This window comes from Ovis canadensis, chromosome 21 (genome assembly GCF_042477335.2).
Source record: "Ovis canadensis isolate MfBH-ARS-UI-01 breed Bighorn chromosome 21, ARS-UI_OviCan_v2, whole genome shotgun sequence".
NCBI lineage: Eukaryota > Metazoa > Chordata > Mammalia > Artiodactyla > Bovidae > Ovis > Ovis canadensis.
In genome coordinates, this window is record NC_091265.1 from 22153381 (window position 1) to 22176244 (window position 22864).

Below are 22864 nucleotides of genomic sequence, written 5' to 3' on the forward strand. Positions count from 1 at the left end.
GCAAGTGAGAGTACAGGTTGGCCAACACACTTTATTTGTGGAAATGTGTAAATAGCTAGAACAACCAGTTTTGAACGGCAATTTAAAAATATTGGCAAATTTTAAATATATTTAACTTCTCAACTTTCAATTCCAATATGAAAAATCTATTCTTTAGCTATACTCACAAATGTCCAAAATCATATATACATGATTTAAATTTTTATAAATAAATACTATATTAAATACTATAAATACTGTTAAATACTATAAATAAATACTATATTTGGTATATTATTTTACCAAAAAAAAGATAGAAAAAAGAAACAATCAAAATGCCTGTTAATAAGTGATTGTTGTTGTGTTTAGTCACTAAGTCGCATCTGACACATTTGCAACCTCATGGGCTATAGCCCACCAGGATTCTCTCTCCAGAAGATTTCCCAGGAATTCCTAGGCAAGAGTACTGGAGTGGGTTGTCTTTTCCTTCTCCAGGGGATCTTCCTGACCCCGGGATTGAATTTGATTACTAAAGAAAGTTGCAACCAATACAATGAAATTCTATTTTTTAAAAAATATTTGATTAAATCACTTAAACAGTGACTAGATTAACACTGCATGATAATAATCTCTTTTAAGATTTTTATTTATTTATTTTAATTGGAGGCTAATTACTTTACAATATTGTAGTGGTTTTTGCCATACATTGACATGAATCAGCCATGACATCTTAATATCATAATGAAATTAGTGCTGACCTTGTGGAGTCCCTAGAATCTGTCTTAAAGTGCCATTGTGTTCCCGGATATGAAGGAGTTAATGAAAGATAAATTTTGGAAAGTGAATTTTATTTATAATACCTAAGTTTGAAAAATAAGTTATAAAATTTCTAAAAACCTTAAAATGGTCTCAATTTTGACTTGGCTTACTTATTGACAGACTTATTTACTTATTTATTTACTCACTGGCTTACTGCTTACAACCTTTGCCTACAATATAAAGTATTAAAAAAAAAAACCTTTCTAGATAGCAGATATTTTGTATCTAACTAGAAGAATTTCCCGAGATTTATGTAGCCTTTACTATAATCTTGATTGTTTAAGAGAGGAAAAAAAGCAAATGTTTCTTGTTCCTCACTTATAAAAGAATGAAGATTCTTTACAATCCTGTTACCATCTTTTTACATTTTTTAAATGTTTTATTGACACTTTGATTAAAACTATAATGAAATATTATTTCTCAGCCATTCATAATCCTACTTACTCATGCCCACAATTCCTCTTTCGATTTTTGCCTTGCTCAAATCAGATGCTCCATATAGAAACTGTGAAATAAATCTTGTAGAATATCTTTTAAATTACCTTCGTGATTTCTTAGAGGGTTCTCAGAAAATAACAAAGTTTTGTTGCTTCACCATACAAGAAGAGAGATGCTAGAAATATTTAGGTTCATTCATTAGTTACGTTTGATGAATTGCATGAGAAACATTCTCAAATAAGAAGCTATTCAAGCTGCTGCTGCTGCTAAGTCACTTCAGTCGTGTCCGACTCTGTGTGACCCCATAGACGGCAGCCCACCAGACTCCTCCATCCCTGAGATTCTCCAGGCAAGAACACTGGAGTGGGCTGCCATTTCCTTCTCCAATGCATGCATGCATGCTAAGTTGCTTCAGTCGTGTCCGACTCTATGCGACCCTATGGACAGCCGCCCACCAGTCTCCTCTGTCCACAATATTCTCTAGGCAAGAATACTGGAGTGGGTTGCTATTTCCTTCTCCGGCTCAGGCTACCTAGGTTAAATTGGTATAAGTCATTGCCATTAACTTTTTCAAACTTCTGGGCTTTATGACAGTTTCCCAGAGATTCATCCATGCCTCACTGTCCATGTCACATTTCTGATTATCAGAGTCTTGATGGTGTATTGCTTGATATTAGGCAACAACAGTATATTGTGACCAGCCATAATTTCAGTTATTTAAAGTGCTAAGTTGGCTACAACCATACTTACTTCTTTTTAAAGACTTTTTTTGAAAGAGAAGTTTTAGCCTTACAACAAAATTAAAGGAAGACAGTGATTTCCAGATACCCCTACTTCCACCACACACACATAACCTCCCCCTCATCAACATTCCCCACTAGAGTGGTGCATTTGCTATAACTGATGAACCTACAAAGTCATGCCACAGGCAAGCAAAGTCCATAGGTTACTTTACGGTTCACTCTTGGCCTCGTACGTTCTATGGGTTTGGACAAACGTATAATGATGTAACCATCATTATGCTATCATATGAATTTTACTGCCCTACAAATCCTCTGTGTTCTACTTGTGTTCATTCCTGCTGCTCTTAACCCTGACAACAACTGATCATTTCATAATCTCCACTGTATTGCTTTTTTGAGAATGTTCTATAGTTAGAATCATACAATACATAGCCTTTTCAGGTTGGCTTCTTTTGCTTAGCAATATGCATTTACGTTTCTTTATGTCTTTTCATGCCTTGATAGCTCATTTCTTTTTAGCACTGAATAATATATAATTGTCTGCATTTATTTATCCATTCACTTATTGAAAGACATTCTGTTTGCCTCCAAGTTTGGAAGTTGGAAGTTGCTATACATATTTATGTTCAGGATTTTATGTACACATAGGTTTTCAACCTCTTCATGTAAATACCAAGAAGCATGTTTATTCGATCCTATGGTAAGAGTATTTTTAGTTTATGAGAAGCTGCCAGACCGTCTTCCAAAGTGGCTTGCATAATTTTGCATTTCCACCAGCAATGACTGAGAGTTCTCACAGCTCCATATCCTCACCAGCATTTGGTATTGTCAGATGCTCCCAGTTCTTATAAGTGTACAGTAGTACCTCTGTGTTATAATTTACATTTCTCCAATGACATATAACATGGAACGTTTTTTATGTGTTTGTATGCCATTGTATATCTTCTTTGGTGAAGTGTCTGCTAAGACTTTGACCCATTTTTTACTTGGGACCATTTTCTTATTGCTGAGTTTTAAGAATTCTTTGTGCATTTTAGATAACTGTTTCTACCATATGTGTTTTACAAATGTTTTCTTCCAATCTGTGGCTTACAATGAAATTCTATGAAGCCTTTAAAAGGAAAGAGATAGATCTGTATGTACTGATATAGAAATATACCTGATACAGAATATTAAATGGAAGGAAAAGTACAGAATCAAGACAACTTTGTGCATATAAAACAAATATTTTTCTTTCCAGAAATACCAAAGGAAAATGGTAATGTGAAACTTCTATTATTTTGTTAATTTGTTTCTTTCTCTACTTTTAAAAATTTTCTAAACATTTAAAATTTATTTATTCTACTTAGATGGTAGTATAGACTTTAGGCAATGTTCCTCAATTTGCTTATTCCTCAGGTTGTACGTGTGATTTAATTTAAAATTAAGAAAAAAATAACATATTTTAATAGAATTTTAAAGGAAGTCCTTCAAAGAAATCAAGAACATGCCAGTTTCCCCAAATTTGACCATAGCTTTCTCAATTTTCACTCATGGAAAATTATTCTCCAGCCAGCCTGGCCAAATACCTCAGTCTGCTTTCCTCTATCTTACAATTTATCTATTTTGTTTCCTTTGTATGACATACACTTCCTTACCTTCCTGTCATGTCTGTAATTTCTCCTCATCTTTAAGAATCAATCTAAGCATAGTCTGATTTTGGTGTTGACCATCTGGTGATGTCCATGTATAGAGTCTTCTCTTGTGTTGTTGGAAGAGGGAGTTTGCTATGACCAGTGCATTTTCTTGGCAAAACTCTATTAGCCTTTGCCCTGCTTCATTCTGTATTCCAAGGCCAAATTTGCCTGTTACTCCAGGTGTTTCTTGACTTCCTACTTTTGCATTCCAGTCGCCTATAATGAAAAAGGTATCTTTTGGGGTGTTAGTTCTTAAAGGTCTTGTAGGTCTTCATAGAACCATTCAACTTCAGCTTCTTCAGTGTTACTGCTTGGGGCTTAGACTTGGATTACTGTGATATTGAATGGTTTGCCTTGGAAATGAGATCATTCTGTCGTTTTTGAGATTGCATCCAAGTGCTGCATTTTGGACTCTTTCATTGACCATGACGGCTACTCCATTTCTTCTGAGGGATTCCTGCCTGCAGTAGTAGATACAATGGTCATCTGAGTTAAATTCACCCATTCCAGTCCATTTTAGTTTGCTGGTTCCTACAATGTCGACTTTCACTCTTGCCATCTCCCGTTTGACCACTTCCAATTTGCCTTGATTCATGGACCTGACATTCCAGGCAACAGTTAGAACTGGACATGGAACAACAGACTGGTTCCAAATAGGAATAGGAGTACGTCAAGGCTGTATATTGTCACCCTGCTTATTTAACTTATATGCAGAGTACATCACAAAAAACGCTGGACTGGAAGAAACACAAGCTGGAATCAAGATTTCCGGGAGAAATATCAATAACCTCAGATATGCAGATAACACCACCTTTACGGCAGAAAGTGAAGAGGAGCTAAAAAGCCTCTTGGTGAAAGTGAAAGAGGAGAGCGAAAAAGTTGGCTTAAAGCTCAACATTCAGAAAACGAAGATCATGGCATCTGGTCCCATTTGGGAAATAGATGGGGAAACAGTGGAAACAGTGTCAGACTTTATTTTGGGGGGCTTCAAAATCACTGCAGATGGTGACTGCAGCCATGAAATTAAAAGATGCTTACTCCTTGGAAGAAAAGTTATGACCAACCTAGATAGCATATTCAAAAGCAGAGACATTACTTTGCCAACAAAGGTCCGTCTAGTCAAGGCTATGGTTTTTCCTGTGGTCACATATGGATGTGAGAGGTGGACTGTGAAGAAAGCTGAGCACTGAAGAATTGATGCTTTTGAACTGTGGAGTTGGAGAAGACTCCTGAGAGTCCCTTGGACTGCAAGGAGATCCAACCAGCCCATTCTGAATGAGATCAGTCCTGGGATTTCTTTGGAGGGAATGATGCTGAAGCTGAAACTCCAGTACTTTGGCCACCTCATGAGAAGAGTTGACTCATTGGAAAAGACTCTGATGCTGGGAGGGATTGGGGGCAGGAGGAGAAGGGGACAACAGAGGATGAGATGGCTGGATGGCATCACCGACTCGATGGACGTGAGTCTGAGTGAACTCTGGGGGTTGGTGATGGACAGGGAGGCCTGGTGTGCTGCGATTCATGGGGTTGCAAAGAGTCAGACACGACTGAGCGACTGAACTGAAATGAACTGAACTGAAGCATAGTCTTCTTTAGAAAGCATTTAATTTTCAGGACAAAGTTAAGTTCTTCCTTCTCTGGATTCACATATCTCTCACATTTTTTTCATGGGCTTTCCGGGCAGTTCAGCCATAAAGAATTTGCTTGCAATGCAGGAGATGCAGGTGACAATGTTATATTGCTATGTATTTTTGTCTCTTGTCTTTTTGAAGGTTTATAAAGAAGGTTGAGAGCCAAAGAACTGATGCTTTCAAACTGTGGTACAGGAGAACAGCCTTGAGAGTCTCTTGGACTGCAAGGAGATCAAACCAGTCAATCTTAAAAAAAACAATGCTGAGTATTCATTGAAAGGACTTATGCCAAAGTTGAAGCTCCAATATTTTGGCCACCTGATGCAAAGAGCCAACTCATTGGAAAAGATCTGCTGATGGGAATGATTGAGAGCAGGAGGAGAAGGGGGCAACAGAGGATGAGATAGTTGGATAGCATCAGTGACTCAATGGATATGAGTTCGAGTAAACTCCGGGAGATAGTGAAGGACAAGAAAGCCTGGCATGCTGCAGTCCATGGGATTGAAAGGAGTTTGAACAACTTGACTGCTAAACAACATCAAAGCATCTGGAGGTCAGGCCTTTTTATTCATACCAATAGATAAAAAGGCACAGTAGCTGGCGTAGTATCTAGAATATAGTAAAAACTTAAAATGCTTAATGAATGAATGCATTTTTAAGGAAAATGATTTATCCTCAATCTAAGAGTAGTCAAGTCAAGCCAAATCTAGTCAAGGCTCTGGTTTTTCCAGTAGTCATGTATGGATGTGAGAGTTGGACTATAAAGAAAGCTGAGTGCTGAAGAATTGATGCTTTTGAATTGTGGTATTGGAGAAGACTTTTGAGAGTCCCTTCGACTGCAAGGAGATCCAACCAGTCCATCCCAAAGGAAATCAGTCCTGAATATTCATTGGAAAGACTGATGTTTAAGATGAAACTCCAATACTTTGGCCACATGTTGCGAAGAACTGACTCATTGCAAAAGACCCCGATGCTGGGAAAGATTGAAGGCAGGAGGAGAAGGGGACGACAGAGGATGAGATGGTTGGATGGCATCCCCGACTCGATGGACATGAATTTGAGTAAACTCCAGGAGTTGGTGATGGACAGGGAGTCCTGGCCTGCTGTAGTCCATGGTGTCGCAGAGTCGGACATGAATGAGCGACCGAACTGAACTGAACTGAAGAGTAGTCGAAAGGAAAACTCATCTTTGGACTTTCCGAGAATTCTCCAATGTGGTTAAGAACATGGCTCTTTAGTAAGACTGCATTGTTTAACTCTCAGTTCTGCTCTCTGATTAGCTATATATCTTGGGACAATTACAGAACTTCTCCAACTTTCTTTTTTAAAATATAAAGTAAAGATAATAATAGAACATTGCAGACTTGTGGATTAAGTGAAATAAAACTTGTGAAGAGTTTAGAGTCGAGCCTGCGTGCGCGCATGCTCAGTCGGAAGTCGTGGACAATTCTGCAATTCCGTGGACTGTAGCCCACCAGGCCCTTCTGTCTACGGAATTTTCCAGACAAGAATACTGGAGTGGGTTGCCATTTCCTCCTCCAGGGGATATTCCTGATCCAGGAATCAAACCTGCGTCTCCCAAGTCTCATGCATAGGCAGCCAGATTCTTTTTGACAGAGCCACCTGGGAACAGTGCCTAGCACATAGTAAAAACTAAATGCATATTTTCCTTCAGAATTACTGTATTAGATCCATTCTCTTATTTTTTTTAGAAAAAAATATTAATTCATTACTTTTAAAAATTTTGGCTGAGCTGGATCTTTGTTGCTTCTTGTGGACTTTCTCTAGTTGCAGCAAGAAGGGATGATGCTCTCATTGCTGTGCATGGACTTCTCATTGCAGGGGAGCACAGGCTCTAGCGTGCAAGGTCTTCAGTAGTTATAGCTCAGGGGCTCACCAGTTGTGGCTCACCAGCTTAATTGCCCTGTGGCATGTGGGATCTTCTCTGACTGGGGATGTGTCAACTACATTGGCAGGTGGATTCTTAAACACTGGACCACTACAGGAGTCTCATTCTCTGATTTTCTTTTCTTTTCTCTCTCTCTCTTTTTTTTTAACTTAAAGTGGTTGAAAGAATTGGAATTACTCTATGTCTTGAGAGTCCCTTGGACTGCAAGGAGATCCAACCAGTTCATCCTAAGGGAAGTCAGTCCTGAATATTCATCGGAAGGACTGATATTGAAGCTGAAACTCCAATACTTTGGCCACCTGATCTCAAGAACTGACTCACTGGAAAAGACCCTGATGCTGGGAAAGAGTGAAGGTGGAGGAGAAGGGGGCGACAGAGGATGAGATGGTTGGATGGCACCACTGACTCAATGGACATGAGTTTGAGTAAGTTGCGGGAGTTAGTGATGGACAAGGAGGCCTGGTGTGCTGCAGTCCATGGGGTCGCAAAGAGTCAGACACGACTGAGCAACTGAACTGAACTGAACTGATGTCTTTATTTGCCCAACAATGGTACATTTTGGTGGTAACCTAATTTGTTACTGGAATCTTCTCACTTTCTCGACACATGTGCCTTGAGGCATATGTCCTTGTTTTGGACCCTAAGCTTCCATTGTCTTCTTCAGTTCATGTTTCTAGCTTGTGCCTGGTTTCCATGAGGTAAGAGTTATTTTTCTGATTCTGAATATCCTTCTTGTCTTGTAGGCCTGCTGCTCTTCAGAGTTCCATTCGTGTTTCATCCTTTTTATGTAGTTTTCCAAGAATGGCTGTAATGATCGCATGAATTATAATATACTACAGTTGTTTACTTATTTGTATTTCCTACTAGATTAAGCTTTGCTAAGCCAGTGACCTTATCTCATTATTCTGTTTAGCCAATGCCAAGAACAAGGTCTAATGGTCTAGAAACATGCTAAATCTTGAAGCAAGTTTATAGCTTTGAATGATTTGTGATTTACCAGACTTACAAAAAATATTTTTTAGCTAAAATGACTTCTCTATAGTTTCCTTTGTAGCTATGATGAAAGTAATTTGCTAAGATTTTTTCAATTATTTATTTATTTTATGCAAATTTATTACAGATCTTCTAATTACAAAGTAGATAAAATGTTGTGTGTGGGGGGAAACAGGTATAATTCAAGACATGGGTCCTGCCATAGTAGCTCAGAGATTAGTGGTAGAGACAAAGCACAATCAATAAGAAAAGCACACAATCAATAAGAATGATATAAATGACGTATTCAAAAAAGTAGAGAAAGTGATGTGAGTTAACAGATAGGAGCAGGATTATGCTGGCCATTATTTTAACAACCAGCTCTCTCAGAGTGAAAGCCTTGATTTGTAGCTTTTGCCAGTTTCCTGATGTAAATACTCCTACCAATACTGGACTCTAGCTACGCTTGAGATCACCAAATGCAAAATTGTGAAAATATGTACATAATTCAACCTTGCTAGTGATTTGGGGCTGGCTCCAAAATGCCTTTGGATGGGAGAAATGGTTTTCGACAGTCATGGTCTGGTCATTCATCATGGAAGAGCTACAGATTGAAAATAGTCTTGAAGATTGTTAGAAATTAGATTAGTCATGGAAAATACGTTCCAGATTTGGAGACTGGTAAAAGCAATGCATAGCAGCAGTAATGAGTGTGGAACATTCAGGCAAATGTACTCAGCACACAGTAGGTATTCAAAAAATATGTTTGTAAATAACTGAACAGTAGTAAATAAACCATCTGATTGGAAAATGCATCTCTGTACACTGAGAACTAAGAGGACAGCTCAGATGTTGCAGCAATTCACAGGTCTCTCTCTTCATAAAGATGCTTTGCAGAGGAGATGATTGGATGACACCACTGACTCAATGGACATGAGTTTGAGCAAATTGTAGGAGATGGGGAAGGACAGGGAAGCCTGGCATACTGCAGTCCATGGGGTCACAAAGAGTTGGACACAGCTGAGCAGCCATAAGATAGCATTAACAAATAATTCTAAGAAAGAAGAAAATTTTAGTTTTCAAAGGTGGGAGAGACTTCTAAACGTTGTATATCTTCATAATAGCTTTACCTCCGTTAAAAATGCCTCCAAATATTGAATTAAATTATAGCATTTTCTATATAGATCAAGGAGGGCTAGATAAAGATCAACCATTTTCTCTCACCTGGCTTATAAATATGGAATTTGGTGGTTGGCAGGAGTCAAGAAATGTTTTTCGTAAAGGACAAGAAACTAGATGTTTTCTATTTTGTGGGCCATATGGTCTTGTTTCAACTCTGCCATTTTAGCACAAAAACAGCCATAGACAATATGTGGATGAACGATTGTGGTTGTGTTCCAATTGCATCTTATTTACAAGTAAGGTAAGGGACAGATGCAGCCTAAAAGCCATAGTTTGCATGTTTCTTGCCTGGGGCATCAAGAGATCTAGGAAATTTAGGTTTCTTTAAAGTTCATGGGATGGCACCAAAGATCAAAAAAATGCCCAAAATTCACAAAGATAATATGACATAAAAATGACTCAATAAACAGGATGAGATGGTGCGAGGCATCACTGACTCAATGGACATGAGTTTGAGCAAACTACTGGAGACAGTGAAGGACAAGGAAGCCTGGCATGCTGCAGCCCATCGGGTCGCAAAGAGTCACACAAGACTGAGTGACTGAACAATAGCAGAGTTTAATCCGTTTTGGTAGGATATTTCCCCAACACTCTTCCTTCTGCCTTGATGTCTAGGTTTGGTGGTTTTGATGTTATTTGCTATCATAATTTTGGTACTTACATACTTTCTTGAAAACTGATCTCTGAATAAAACTTGATATGGGATATTACTTAATTCTTATAATATTAAAGTTGCCAAGAAAACAATAAAATCTGCTTAATAATCTTCCACTCACTTCTTTGATACCATATCCATGTTCTTGGGAACATGAGGGAGGTGGAGATGGTGACAGCTTCTTCAACCACTCATCCATTGATGGACCCTTATGTTGTGCCCACATCCTGGTTATGGTAAATAATGCCGCTATGAAGGTAGGAGTGCCCTTTTTGAGTTAAGTATTTTGTTTTCTTTGGATACATCCCCAGAATTGGGACTTCTGGATCATATGCCGGTTGTATTTTTAATCCTCCATAGCATTTTCCATAATGGCTATATCAGTTTACAAATTTCACCAACACTGCGCAGGGATTCCCCTATCTCCACATCCAGGCCAGCATCTATCTCTCTTTTTGTTGTTATCTATCTTTTTGTTGATGGCCATTCTAACAAGCAAGAAGTATTGTTTCATTTTGGTTTTAATTTCGCATTTTTCTAGTGACTAGTCATGCTGAGTGTCTTTTTATGGACCTGTTGGCTTTTTGTACATCTTCTTGACATCCACTACATTTAAAACCAACAAGCATGTCATTTATGAAGTGCCAACCAACCTGTCAACAAACGAGTGATGAAGAAGGAAGATGGGATCATTGGCAGATCCTGGTACCTGGGACATCGTTCCGTTCATGTAAATGTGCAAGGCATTGTGCATACTGCTCTGAGAGGCATCTGCTATCCCAGTAAGCGGACTAGCAAATCCTGTTGGCAAAAAGAAAATTGGAAAAAAAAAATAGTTTGTTTTAATGATTGAAAATCTAAGTGAGTTTCTCATTTGGTTTACAACTGCACTTGAAAAATAATTGCTTGATTCAAAACAACAAAGTGAATCATAAAATGCATTCTGTATTGGGATTGTTCATATTCTAGATACCCAGTGAGCATTTAATAAATCTTTGTAGAGTTGAATGGTGTTAATCTGGTCACAATGGACTGATTAGCCAGATGGAATTGGCTAAGCCAGTCTGTTCCATCCTTTTGCTTCTGCCTACTATTCCTCCTTTAGATCCTAAAAAGTAATAAGAGCTTTTTGCAATAATCAGCATAGCCACTCTCACTTCATCCTGTACCACGACTTAAAAACAGCTGTTTCCAGCTGTTATGTGTCCTCTTGCTTTCCAGTTCTGGTGGTTACTTTTAATTTTTATTTCTGATTCCAGAGAAAAATTAAAACTTGTGACCACTGACATTACAATTCATCTTTGACAGTCTGGAGGACTTCAGGTAATGTGTTTCATTTTGCAAAATATTTCAAAGTTAATTAGGACTCCATTAAATGGCTCTATTCATTGCACCAGGAATAATAATTATGATAAGAGTTATTTTTTTTTCTGTATGTTAATTGAGCTAAATGCTTTCTGTGACATAAGTCCTTCAGTCTTTGCAGCAGCTCTACTGATTAGAAATTATCTCCACTGGAAAGAAGAGAAAAATGAAGCTCAGAAAAGTCCTGAGTTTTCCAAGCTTGCACAGGTAGTAGCAGAGTCAGTATTTTAACCCATATCAGTTAGACGGCAACATCTCAGCTCTTGATATTCTGTGTTCTCTCCCATACATTACCAGGGAACAGGTGAAGTATGATATCAGTTCAGTGTCCATTCAGGGAAAACACAAAAGAAAAGTAGACCTCAGATTTAAAATCAAACAAAGTGGGAGGAACAGAGTTAAACTGTAAATCTAAACTGTAAAGCTAAAGGAAAATGCCAAGGACATATTGAATTTCAAAATTTAGCATTATCAGGAAAACAGAAACTGTGAGGTTATAATTTTATTTTAAAAGGTAGGATAGAAACAGTGCAGACAATAGGCGGCAGAGGGGAACTAGTTTCCTTTCAAACAATTGGGATTATTTTGTTGTCAGCTCCAGTTTTAAAGTGTAGCTCTTGACTTTTGAATTCAATGCTTTGCGTTCTCCTGCCGCTGAGGCTGACAGCATCTCTGCCTCCTCAGCTGATGTTTTTGTCTCCTCCTTTTGAGTTTTACACTCATTCTCAGAGATAATATCAAGCCCAGCTACCTCCGGAAGCTTAGCCCAAGACCACACACTTCTCTCTCGCCTCTGACATCGCTTGTGTATGACAACTTTTGTGATTGTGTATGTGTGTGTGCGTTCAGTTGCTCAGTCATGTCTGACTGTTTGAGACCCATGGACTGTAGCCCACCAGGCTCCTCTGTCCATGGGCTTTTCCAGGAAAGAGTACTGGAGTGCGTTGCCGTTTCTTCTCCAGGGAATCTTCCTGACCCAGGGATCGAATCCACATTTCTTGCTTGTCCTGCATTGGCAGGCGGATTCTTTACCACGAGCGCCACCTGAGAAGCCCAAGATTGTATATACACGGTTCTTAATATGTGCAGGGATTTTTCTGAAAGCTTAACATGATTATTTTCATGTAACCTTCAGAATGATTCTGCAAATTAGATATCTTCATAATCTCTGTTATGTACATTTGGATAAAGCAGTTTAGAGAGATTAGGCAAACTGTCTAAGATTAAAAAGCAAATAACAGAAGCTAAGGTTGGGGCCACAAACCTGTTTTATTCCAGAACTTAAGCTCTTAAATGCTTTGGTTTATTGCTTTTCCTATTAGTAATAAGTCATATATCATGGGGGGAATTTCTGTAGAGCAATGGTCTTTAAGCTTTTGAGTAGAACAAAATGAAAGCTTTAAAACCATCTTTTACGCATGCTCTCACATATTTTAAGTAGTTTCTAAATTGCTTTAATTATAATTGCAAACAGTTTTAGAGGAAAAATTCAGGGGTAGATATTGCAAATAGTATAAATTTTAAAATAAAAATTTTTAATCGATTTATAAAAAATGTTTCCAGTGTAATGATTTGATATTTGCCATCATCCATATCAAAAGTACCTAAATAGGCTCTTCTATTATAGTCTGAAATTTTATAGGATTTCCTTTTTTTCACTAGATCTCATGTTCTTGTTCTGTTTTCCCACAGGAGTGTGCCAAAATGTTATATATTATGCTCGAAATATTTTTAAAAAATTCATCAGCCTATCATACTTTTTTTAAACAAAACTAGGTATAAAAGTTAAAATTACCTTTTAAAAACTTCATGTGACAATATAATCTAGATTGTCATTAAAAATTTTAGTAATACATATTTTATTAGAATGATGTAAGACTAAATATTTTATAAAATAAGTTATTAAAATTTTATTGAAAATTCATTTATTAACAATATTTATGAAAGATTGTTATTAAAAAGGGCTTCCCTGGTGGCTCAGACAGTACAGAATCTGCCCACAATGCAGGAGACCAGGCTCGATCCCTGGGTTGGGAAGATCCTCTGGAAAAGGGATGGCTACCCACTCCTGTATTCTTGTCTGGAGAATCCCATTGACAGAGGAGCCTGGTGGGGTGCAGTCCACGGGGTTGTAAAGAGTCAGACACAACTGAGTGACTAACATCCATTAGTTAAAAATTATTGCAGATATTTACAATACGCTGCAATAGTCGTTGCTAGAAAGAATAAGGCTCAGCGTATTCAATTCTAAATTAAAAAAAAAATCATTAGTCCTGAAAACTTTATTCTCATAAGAAACTAGTTAAATAAAATAAAAAATAATTAATAATAAAAAGATTTTTATAGGAGTTTCACTTAATTACTTAGTCTTTTTCTAGTATATGTCAAAAGTGACATAGCTGATTCAGCATCAAAATAATCTAATCCATCGGTGACAACTCAAACAAAAATTCTTTGATGAAAGTAGCTATAAATGCTTTTATTTATAAAGCACTTAACTTTCAAGATACTCACTACTTTTTGTTAGAGCCATTTATTCCAGCAATGCTGGCACCAATATTCTGAGTTCTTTGCTGGTTTAGTACCTCGTATGATTTTACCCCTTCTGGGTAATAAGTATGGATATAGGCTAGAGGTATGCCTTTCTTCTGAAAAGTTGAAGGGAGATTATGCAAGGGTAGGTGGTAAAGAAGAATCTCAGGAGATTTCTCACTCAGATTCATTTTAGTAAAGTATATTTGGGAAAAAGATCTGGAAATAAATTTTCTTAAAACTCTCTGTGCCAGGTACCCTTTAAAGTGTCTCAGTGAACCTGTAGTGGTGTTTTTTAGCAATTTGAAGATACTGTTTGTAGAGAAAAGACTTTTAGAGAAGAGCTAACTGAGTTTTAATTCTACGTTTTTTTTTCTGAAAGTATTACTTGTCTCAAGCTATGTTTTGTGAGGCTTGTTTTCTTCATTGGTAAAAGAGGGAATAATTAATACTCATCTCATACCCTTAGTCAGTCAGTTCAGCCACTAAGTCCTGTCTGACTCTTTGCGACCCCATGGACTGCAGCACACCAGGCCTCCCTGGCCATCACCAACACCTGGAGTTTACTCAAATTCATGTCCATTGAGTCAGTGATGCCATCCAACCATCTCATCCTCTGTCGTCCCCTTCTTCTCACGCCTGTAGTCTTTCCCAGCATCAAGGTCTTTTCCAGTGAGTCAGTTCTTCGCATCAGGTGGCCAAAGTATTGGAGTTTCAGCTTTAGTATCAGTCCTTCCAATGAATATTCAGGACTGATTTCTTTTAGGATGGACTGGTTGGATCTCCTTGCAGTCCAAGGGACTCTCAGGAGTCTTCTCCAATACCATAGTTCAAAAGCATCAGTTGGTCTGTGCTCATCTTTCTTTATATTCCAACTCTGACATCTATACATGACTACTGGAAAAACCATAGCTTTGACTAGACGGACATTTGTCAGCAAAGTAATGTCTCTACTTTTGAATATGCTGTCTGGGTTGGTCATAGCTTTTCTTCCAAGGAGCAAGTGTTTTTTAATTTCATGGCTGCACTCACCATCTGCAGTGATTTTGGAGCCCAAACACTAAAGTCTCTCACTGTTTCCATTGTTTCCCCATCTATTTGTCTATTTATCAAACAATTTCTCTCACTATTATAGCAAGTGTGATACAATTAATATAGAATCTAGCACAAGACAAATGCTTCCTGAATAGTACCTATCATTTCTATAAGTTTGCTGCATCTGATAAACCGGTGCCTATCCAGAGAGCTGCTAACCAAGAATATGGGCCACTCCAACTGCAGAAAAACTGCTTTTGCCACAAATTTCCACCTTAAGGATCCATACCAGCACCAGACACTTCTTGACTCGACCCCATGAACTGTAGCCCGTCAGGCTCCTCTGTCCCTGGGGTTTATCAGGCAAGAGTACTGGAGTGGGTTGCCATTTCCTTCTCCAGGGGATCTTCCTGACCCAGGGATGAGACCCATGTCTCTTACACCTCCTGCATTGGCTGAAGATTCTTTACCACTAGCACCACTTGGGAAACCCCTCCTAAACTCGATTTTTCTACGAAAGCCTGCCTGCTTGCCCTCAGCCAACAATAGATGTGTCAGGGTGATCCTGAAAACTAGATTGCTATTCTAAGCATGTTTTCAGCTAGGCTAGAGTTTCTTTCTTTCTTTCTTTCTTTTTTTTGCTAACTTGCCAGATGATGCATCTAGGAAGGTCTCCAATGTTCTTATGAAGGGTATTTGAATGAGAAGCACATGGGGTTTGTCAGAATATATTGTGTTATGTGCTCAGAAATAGTTCAAAGGTATAGGTTGGACAAACACCCAACCTCTTTGTGATAAATACCAAATTGTTAATACAGACAGTCTGATTATATTAACAATTTTAAATGGACTATGTGTATCTAATCTCTTAAAATAGGACTGGAAAGTCCTCTGAAACAGAGACCAAAGATGTTGCTTTGATTTTCCATAGTCAGAAACAGAACCTTGCACATCTTTGTATTTAAAAGAAAATATAAAATATTTCTCAACATATATATGTATATATATATGCAGATACATATATATGTATATACATACATATATACATATATATACATATATACATATATATGTTGAGAAATATTTTACATATGTATACATATATACATTTCTGACGCAGGATACAGCATGCTTGGGGCTGGTGCATGGGTATGACCCAGAGAGATGTTATGGGGAGGGAGGTGGGAGGGGGGTTCATGTTTGGGAATGCATGTAAGAATTAAAGATTTTAAAATTTTAAAAATAAAAAACTAAAAAAAAAATAAATAAAAATAAAAAATAAAAAAATAAATACAAAAAAATGTATACATATATACAGATATATATGTATATATGTGTGTGTTTGTACACACACAGATGGAATAGTATTCCAGCCCCCAAAATGAGAGAACGTTTGCCATTTGCAGCAACATGGATGGACTTGGAGAGCATTACGCTAAGTGAAATAAGTCAGATAGAGAAAGCCAAATGCTGTATAATATCACTTATATGTGGAATCTAAAAAATACACCAAACTAGTGAGTATAACAAAAAAGGAGCAGACTCACATATATGGAGAAGAATTTAAAAACTATCAGTGAGGAGAGAAGGGGGGCAGGGCCGGTATAGGCATAGATGAATAAGTATGAACTATTAGGTGTAAAATAAGCTACAAGGATATATTGTACAAGACAGGGAATATAGCCAATACTTTATAATAACTATAAATGAAAGATAACCTTTGAAAATTGTGAATCAGTATGTTGTACACCCGTAATTTATATAATATTATATGGTAACTATACATCAATTTTTTTTAAAGTCTTAAAAATACTTCTCAATTCTTCACTGATACCATCCTGTAAAGATCAGGAAGAGGAAAAATAACATTTCTCTCCATAAAATCTACAAGGGACCTTTAAAGAGCTCTATGCTCCTACTTAAGTGACCAAATAAAGAGAATGTCATAGATGTAAATAACATAAAATGTGAATAAATTATTTTCTATTTTAGTTCTTCACACAATTCATTTTTTGCCTGGTGAATCACCTTGAAAAAATAGAAAACACCATCAGTAGTTTCTCTTGCCAAGATTTTATTCCCTTTTGGAAGAGCGAGTCCAAGAGGGATTCTAGTCTATAGATCAAACTTTTCAAATGTCTTTCATGTACATGATCTCATTTGAATCCCAGGGGTGAATATTATCACTGTCCCAAGTTTCCAGATGGGAAGACATAACAGAAGTTAAAAAACACACTTAAATTCAAGCTAGAAACCGAGGCAATCAAGGAATTGACTATGGCTCTGACTGATTTCAAATCCCATGCTCTTTTCTACACACTAAACTGGGGTAGAGTTCATACTGACTTGCTGACACACCTTGAAACCTTTTATTATGCACTATGAGATGAATTTAGTGACTTGCTATTTTCATCCGTTGACTATCATCAGCAAGGTGCAGAGTGCATTATTGCCTCTCTCTTGTCCAAGGGTTCCTCACGATGGAAAGTCTAATAAGCCAGCAGGGACCTTGTTAGCAGTCACAAATGCCAAAATGGCTCGAAGTTCTTTGTGAAGGGCAGTGACAGTTGCCCAAATTACTCTGTTATGCCTTCAACTCTGCGTGCTACATTCCTATGGGAAATTAATAAACACAGTTTCAGGCTGATGATAACAATAGGAAATTTCAGCTTGTCACTCCATCTATCTTTCTCTTTTGTTTCTTCCCCAATAGCACTCTGGAGAGTTTTTGTGTTTGTTTGCTTGTTTTTTAATATTGATGCCGATCTCTGAGCCCTGGAAGTTCAGATTTAATTGGTACAGAGTGGAGCTCAGGCACTTGGAGTTTTAAAACACCCCAGGTGGTTCTAATGTGCAAACAGGGTTGAAATTCAATGATTTAGGCAAAATTGCTCTCTAACCTCTACACTTGAACTCACACTTTAAAAACTTTACCTCTAAATATATTATTTTCTTCACCTAAAATATTTTGCTCCTATATTGTGACAGTCTAAAAATGCTTCTGTCTTTAAAAGTCCACATCATGAACTTCTACCTTGAAATATTTTCATATTGATAACTGCTCCAATGTGTACCCATGAAAATGATGTTTTAAAAAATTGAGCAACTGCTACAAAGCAGGCACTAGGTAGGCATTTTCACATGTATTACCTAATTCAGCATACTCCTTTCTAGGAAGCTGGGCTATAAATGTTACATTTTATCATGCCTGTCAGAGTCTAAAATGTGAAAAAATACATGGTTAAATTTTTAGAACAGAGTACACTGAATTTATTTAATTTTAAGTGCTTCTTTAACCTATTTTAACATTTCATAGAGTTTCAGGGATATAACTGGAGGAAAAAACCAAACAGAAGATAGAAAAATGTACATTGATGCATATTAAGATCAAAGAGAAGGGACAGTTGACAGCAACCCCCCTCCCCCCAGCTATATTCCAATTCACTCTCCTGATGCAGCTTTCTTCTGGAACTATGAAGTACATAGCCTCACAGGTTGCACACAAAGATTTTACGAGGTTGTATTTCATGGTTGAGTACTTTTCAAAAGTTTATAATTTAGATGACTTGCAGCAGAAATATAATACTGTAGATTAAAAAGGATCCTTGGATCTATGCAAGTCCCTAGTTACAATAAAGCATTAACTTTCATTCCAACTTCAACGTTTCTTACACAAAGTGCTAGCTCTACAGTCATGGATATAATTAATTAGTATTTATGTTTATTAGAAAATATTTTTAATTTGACTCAGGAAGTCTCTTCAACTATGGGAAACAAAGCAATGAAGCAAACACGGTTGTGGGTGACTATTTACCGTGTGATTATTAGATGGCAGTTAAAAGGTTCAGATGGTGCAGAATCCGCCTGCAATGCAGGAGACCCTGGTTTGATTCCTGGGTCAGAAAGTTCCTCTGGAGAAGGGATAGGCTACCCACTCCAGTATTCTTGGGCTTCCCTGGCGGCTCAATAGGCAAAGAATCTGCCTGCAGTGGGGAGGCCTGGGTTTGATCCATGCATTGGGAAGATCCCCTGGAGGAGGGCATGGCAACCCACTACAGTATTCTTGCCTGGAGAATCCCCATGGACAGAGGGGCCTGGAGGGCTATATACAGTCCATGGGGTCTCAGAGAGTTAGACATGACTGAGAGATACAGCACACACAGCATAAAAGGTCACAAATGATCCACAAATTATGTAAATTTCTTAGAAATGCAAACACTCAAACCCTACCAAAAACTGTGAATCAGAAAGTCACTGGGACTCACCATTTGTGTTAAAAAGTCTTTCCCGTGGTTCTTAGGCACACTAAAGTCTGCATTAGAGAACTGCTGCTCTAATTTTCATCACTTGCCCAAAGACAGTGGTGAAACCAGTCAAAATTACAGTCACCTCCATGAGCTCAATAAAGAAAGTAGAATTATTTTCTGTATTATCAATTGAAATTGTTTATTTTAAATATCAGACTGATTTCTCCTCTTGGTAACACCAATGTTCATGTGTGTATATATACACTTGTGTGTGTATGCAAAGAAAACGACATGGAATCCTTTTTTGTTTATATACATATTTACACAGTAGACATGTGATTTACATTATCCAGTGATTTTTTCAACATTTCTTAGACCTTATCTCCAGTTTATAAACATATCTATAAAATTTTCTTACACATTAATCATAATGGTTCATTCTTCATTTATAATTTGTCTGAAGGTTGTTTTAAGGTAAAATTTTAAATGGCATTCCATTATTCGTGTATAGGAATGCAAGGGATTTCTGTGTGTTGATTTTATATCCTGCAACTTTACTGTATTCATTGATTAGCTCTAGTAATTTTCTGATGGAGTCTTTAGGGTTTTCCATGTAGAGGATCATGTCATCTGCAAACAGTGAGAGTTTTACTTCTTCTTTTCCAATTTGGATTCCTTTTATTTCTTTTTCTGCTCTGATTGCTGTGGCCAAAAACTACAGTAAAGTTGCAGGATATAAAATCAACACACAGAAATCCCTTGCATTCCTATACACGAATAATGAGAAAGTAGAAAAAGAAATTAAGGAAACAATTCCATTCACCATTGCAACGAAAAGAATAAAATACTTAGGAATATATCTACCTAAAGAAACTAAAGACCTTTATATAGAAAACTATAAAACACTGATGAAAGAAATCAAAGAGGACACTAATAGATGGAGAAATATACCATGTTCATGGATCGGAAGAATCAATATAGTGAAAATGAGTATACTACCCAAAGCAATTTACAAATTCAATGCAATCCCTATCAAGCTACCAGCCATATTTTTCACAGACCTAGAACAAATAATTTCAAGATTTGTATGGAAATACAAAACACCTCGAATTGCCAAAGCAATCTTGAGAAAGAAGAATGGAACTGGAGGAATCAACTTGCCTGACTTCAGGCTCTACTACAAAGCCACAGTCATCAAGACAGTATGGTACTGGCACAAAGACAGACATATAGATCAATGGAACAACATAGAAAGCCCAGAGATAAATCCACACACATATGGACACCTTATCTTTGACAAAGGAGGCAAGAATATACAATGGAGTAAAGACAATCTCTTTAACAAGTGGTGCTGGGAAAATTGGTCAACCACTTGTAAAAGAATGAAACTAGATCACTTTCTAACACCGCACACAAAAATAAACTCAAAATGGATTAAAGATCTAAATGTAAGACCAGAAACTATAAAACTCCTAGAGGAGAACATAGGCAAAACACTCTCAGACATAAATCACAGCAGGATCCTCTATGATCCACCTCCCAGAATTCTGGAAATAAAAGCAAAAATAAACAAATGGGATCTAATTAAAATTAAAAGCTTCTGCACAACAAAGGAAACTATAAGCAAGGTGAAAAGACAGCCTTCTGAATGGGAGAAAATAATAGCAAATGAAGCAACTGACAAACAACTAATCTCAAAAATATACAAGCAACTTATGCAGCTCAATTCCAGAAAAATAAACGACCCAATCAAAAAATGGGCCAAAGAACTAAATAGACATTTCTCCAAAGAAGACGTATGTATGGCTAACAAACACATGAAAAGATGCTCAACATCACTCATTATCAGAGAAATGCAAATCAAAACCACAATGAGGTAACACTTCACACCAGTCAGAATGGCTGCGATCCAAAAATCTGCAAGCAATAAATGTTGGAAAGTGTGTGGAGAAAAGGGAACCCTCCTACACTGTTGGTGGGAATGCAAACTAGTACAGCCACTATGGAGAACAGTGTGGAGATTCCTTAAAAATTTGCAAATAGAACTACCGTATGACCCAGCAATCCCACTGCTGGGCATACACACCGAGGAAACCAAAATTGAAAGAGACACATGTACCCCAATGTTCATCGCAGCACTGTTTATAATAGCCAGGACATGGAAACAACCTAGATGTCCATCAGCAGATGAATGGATAAGAAAGCTGTGGTACATATACACAATGGAGTATTACTCAGCCGTTGAAAAGAATTCATTTGAATCAGTTCTGATGAGATGGATGAAACTGGAGCCGATTATACAGAGTGAAGTAAGCCAGAAAGAAAAACACCAATACAGTGTACTAACACATATATATGGAATTTAGAAAGATGGCAATGACGACCCTGTATGCAAGATAGGAAAAAAGACACAGATGTGTATAATGGACTTTTGGACTCAGAGGGAGAGGGAGAGGGTGGGATGATTTGGGAGACTGGCATTCCAACATGTATACTATCATGTAAGAATTGAATCGCCAGTCTATGTCTGACGCAGGATACAGCATGCTTGGGGCTGGTGCATGGTGATGACCCACAGAGATGTTATGGGGAGGGAGGTGGGAGGGGGGTTCATGTTTGGGAACTCATGTAAGAATTTAAGATTTTAAAATTAAAAAAATAAAAAACTAAAAATAAAAAAAATTTTTTTAAAAATGACATTCCATATTCTTAGTCTTGTGTATTCAGGAAAACTCACTAAATGGCACAGACTGAATCAAGCAAACATCTTATAGGCAAAGTGTTATTCAAGCTGCCTTCTCTTCCTTGTTCTTACTTATAACTGAATTGGTAGTACCTCCTACAGCTGGTACACTTCATTAGGTGTGATAAGTCTTTTATATACATTAATGTAAATGCTAACTATTTTTGAAGCAAAGGTCGAGTCCCAACCATCTTAGTCTCTGTTTCTGACAGTCTATTCTGATTTTAGCACTGAAAGTCCTGGGTCCTATGTAGAGCCAGATGTATAGGCATGCAACTGAGTGTTCCTCACCCAAACCTATCCATATCTGGTTTAATGCTTTGCGGTTGCTATCTTGAAATTTTCAATAATTTTGGAATGAACTGCTTCATGTTTTTATTTTGTGATATATTCTGGAAATTATATAGCTCATTTTAATTCTGGAAAACCCCATAGTCTTGGGCAAACAAGGATGGTTAGTCACACTGCAAAATTTCTATATATAATATTCCTTCATCAGCTTGATTTGATAGGGCATTTCTATCATACAGAAGTCTATTAAATCATTTAAATGTATCCTACAAGTTCATTTATGTCTTTGCTTTTTAATTAGATAAGATCATTTAATGATACTTTCATATGCAAGTCACAGATTGTCATTCTATTTATAATTTTCTGTATAACATATTTGCATAACATGTTAGAGTTCATAAAGCATATTTTTTTCACTTGACATTCCCAGTAATGTACTAGAAAAATATTAACCTGATCTCAGAGGAAAAATGAGGGTGGTAGTGAAGAATAGATAGACTTGTACTGTCTGTCAATTTCCATAATGTGAACAGTCCCATGATTGTTTCTTTCAAAGTACCAACTGGGTCTCATTGAGTAAAGGGTTGGGAAAAGATATTGTCAATTTTCAAAGCAGATATGAATTAGCACACCCTTGTATGTTCCTC

The 22864-nt window shown here is 37.3% G+C and overlaps 1 protein-coding gene across 1 annotated transcript in view; it reads right to left on the reverse strand.

The window, feature by feature from the left end:
* Positions 1–22864, reverse strand: part of TYR (tyrosinase) — a 113340-nt gene that overhangs the window by 54333 nt on the left and 36143 nt on the right. The window contains exon 3 of the mRNA XM_069564781.1: positions 10658–10805. Coding sequence (XP_069420882.1) covers positions 10658–10805 — 148 coding nt within the window. The remainder of the gene's footprint in view (positions 1–10657; positions 10806–22864) is intronic.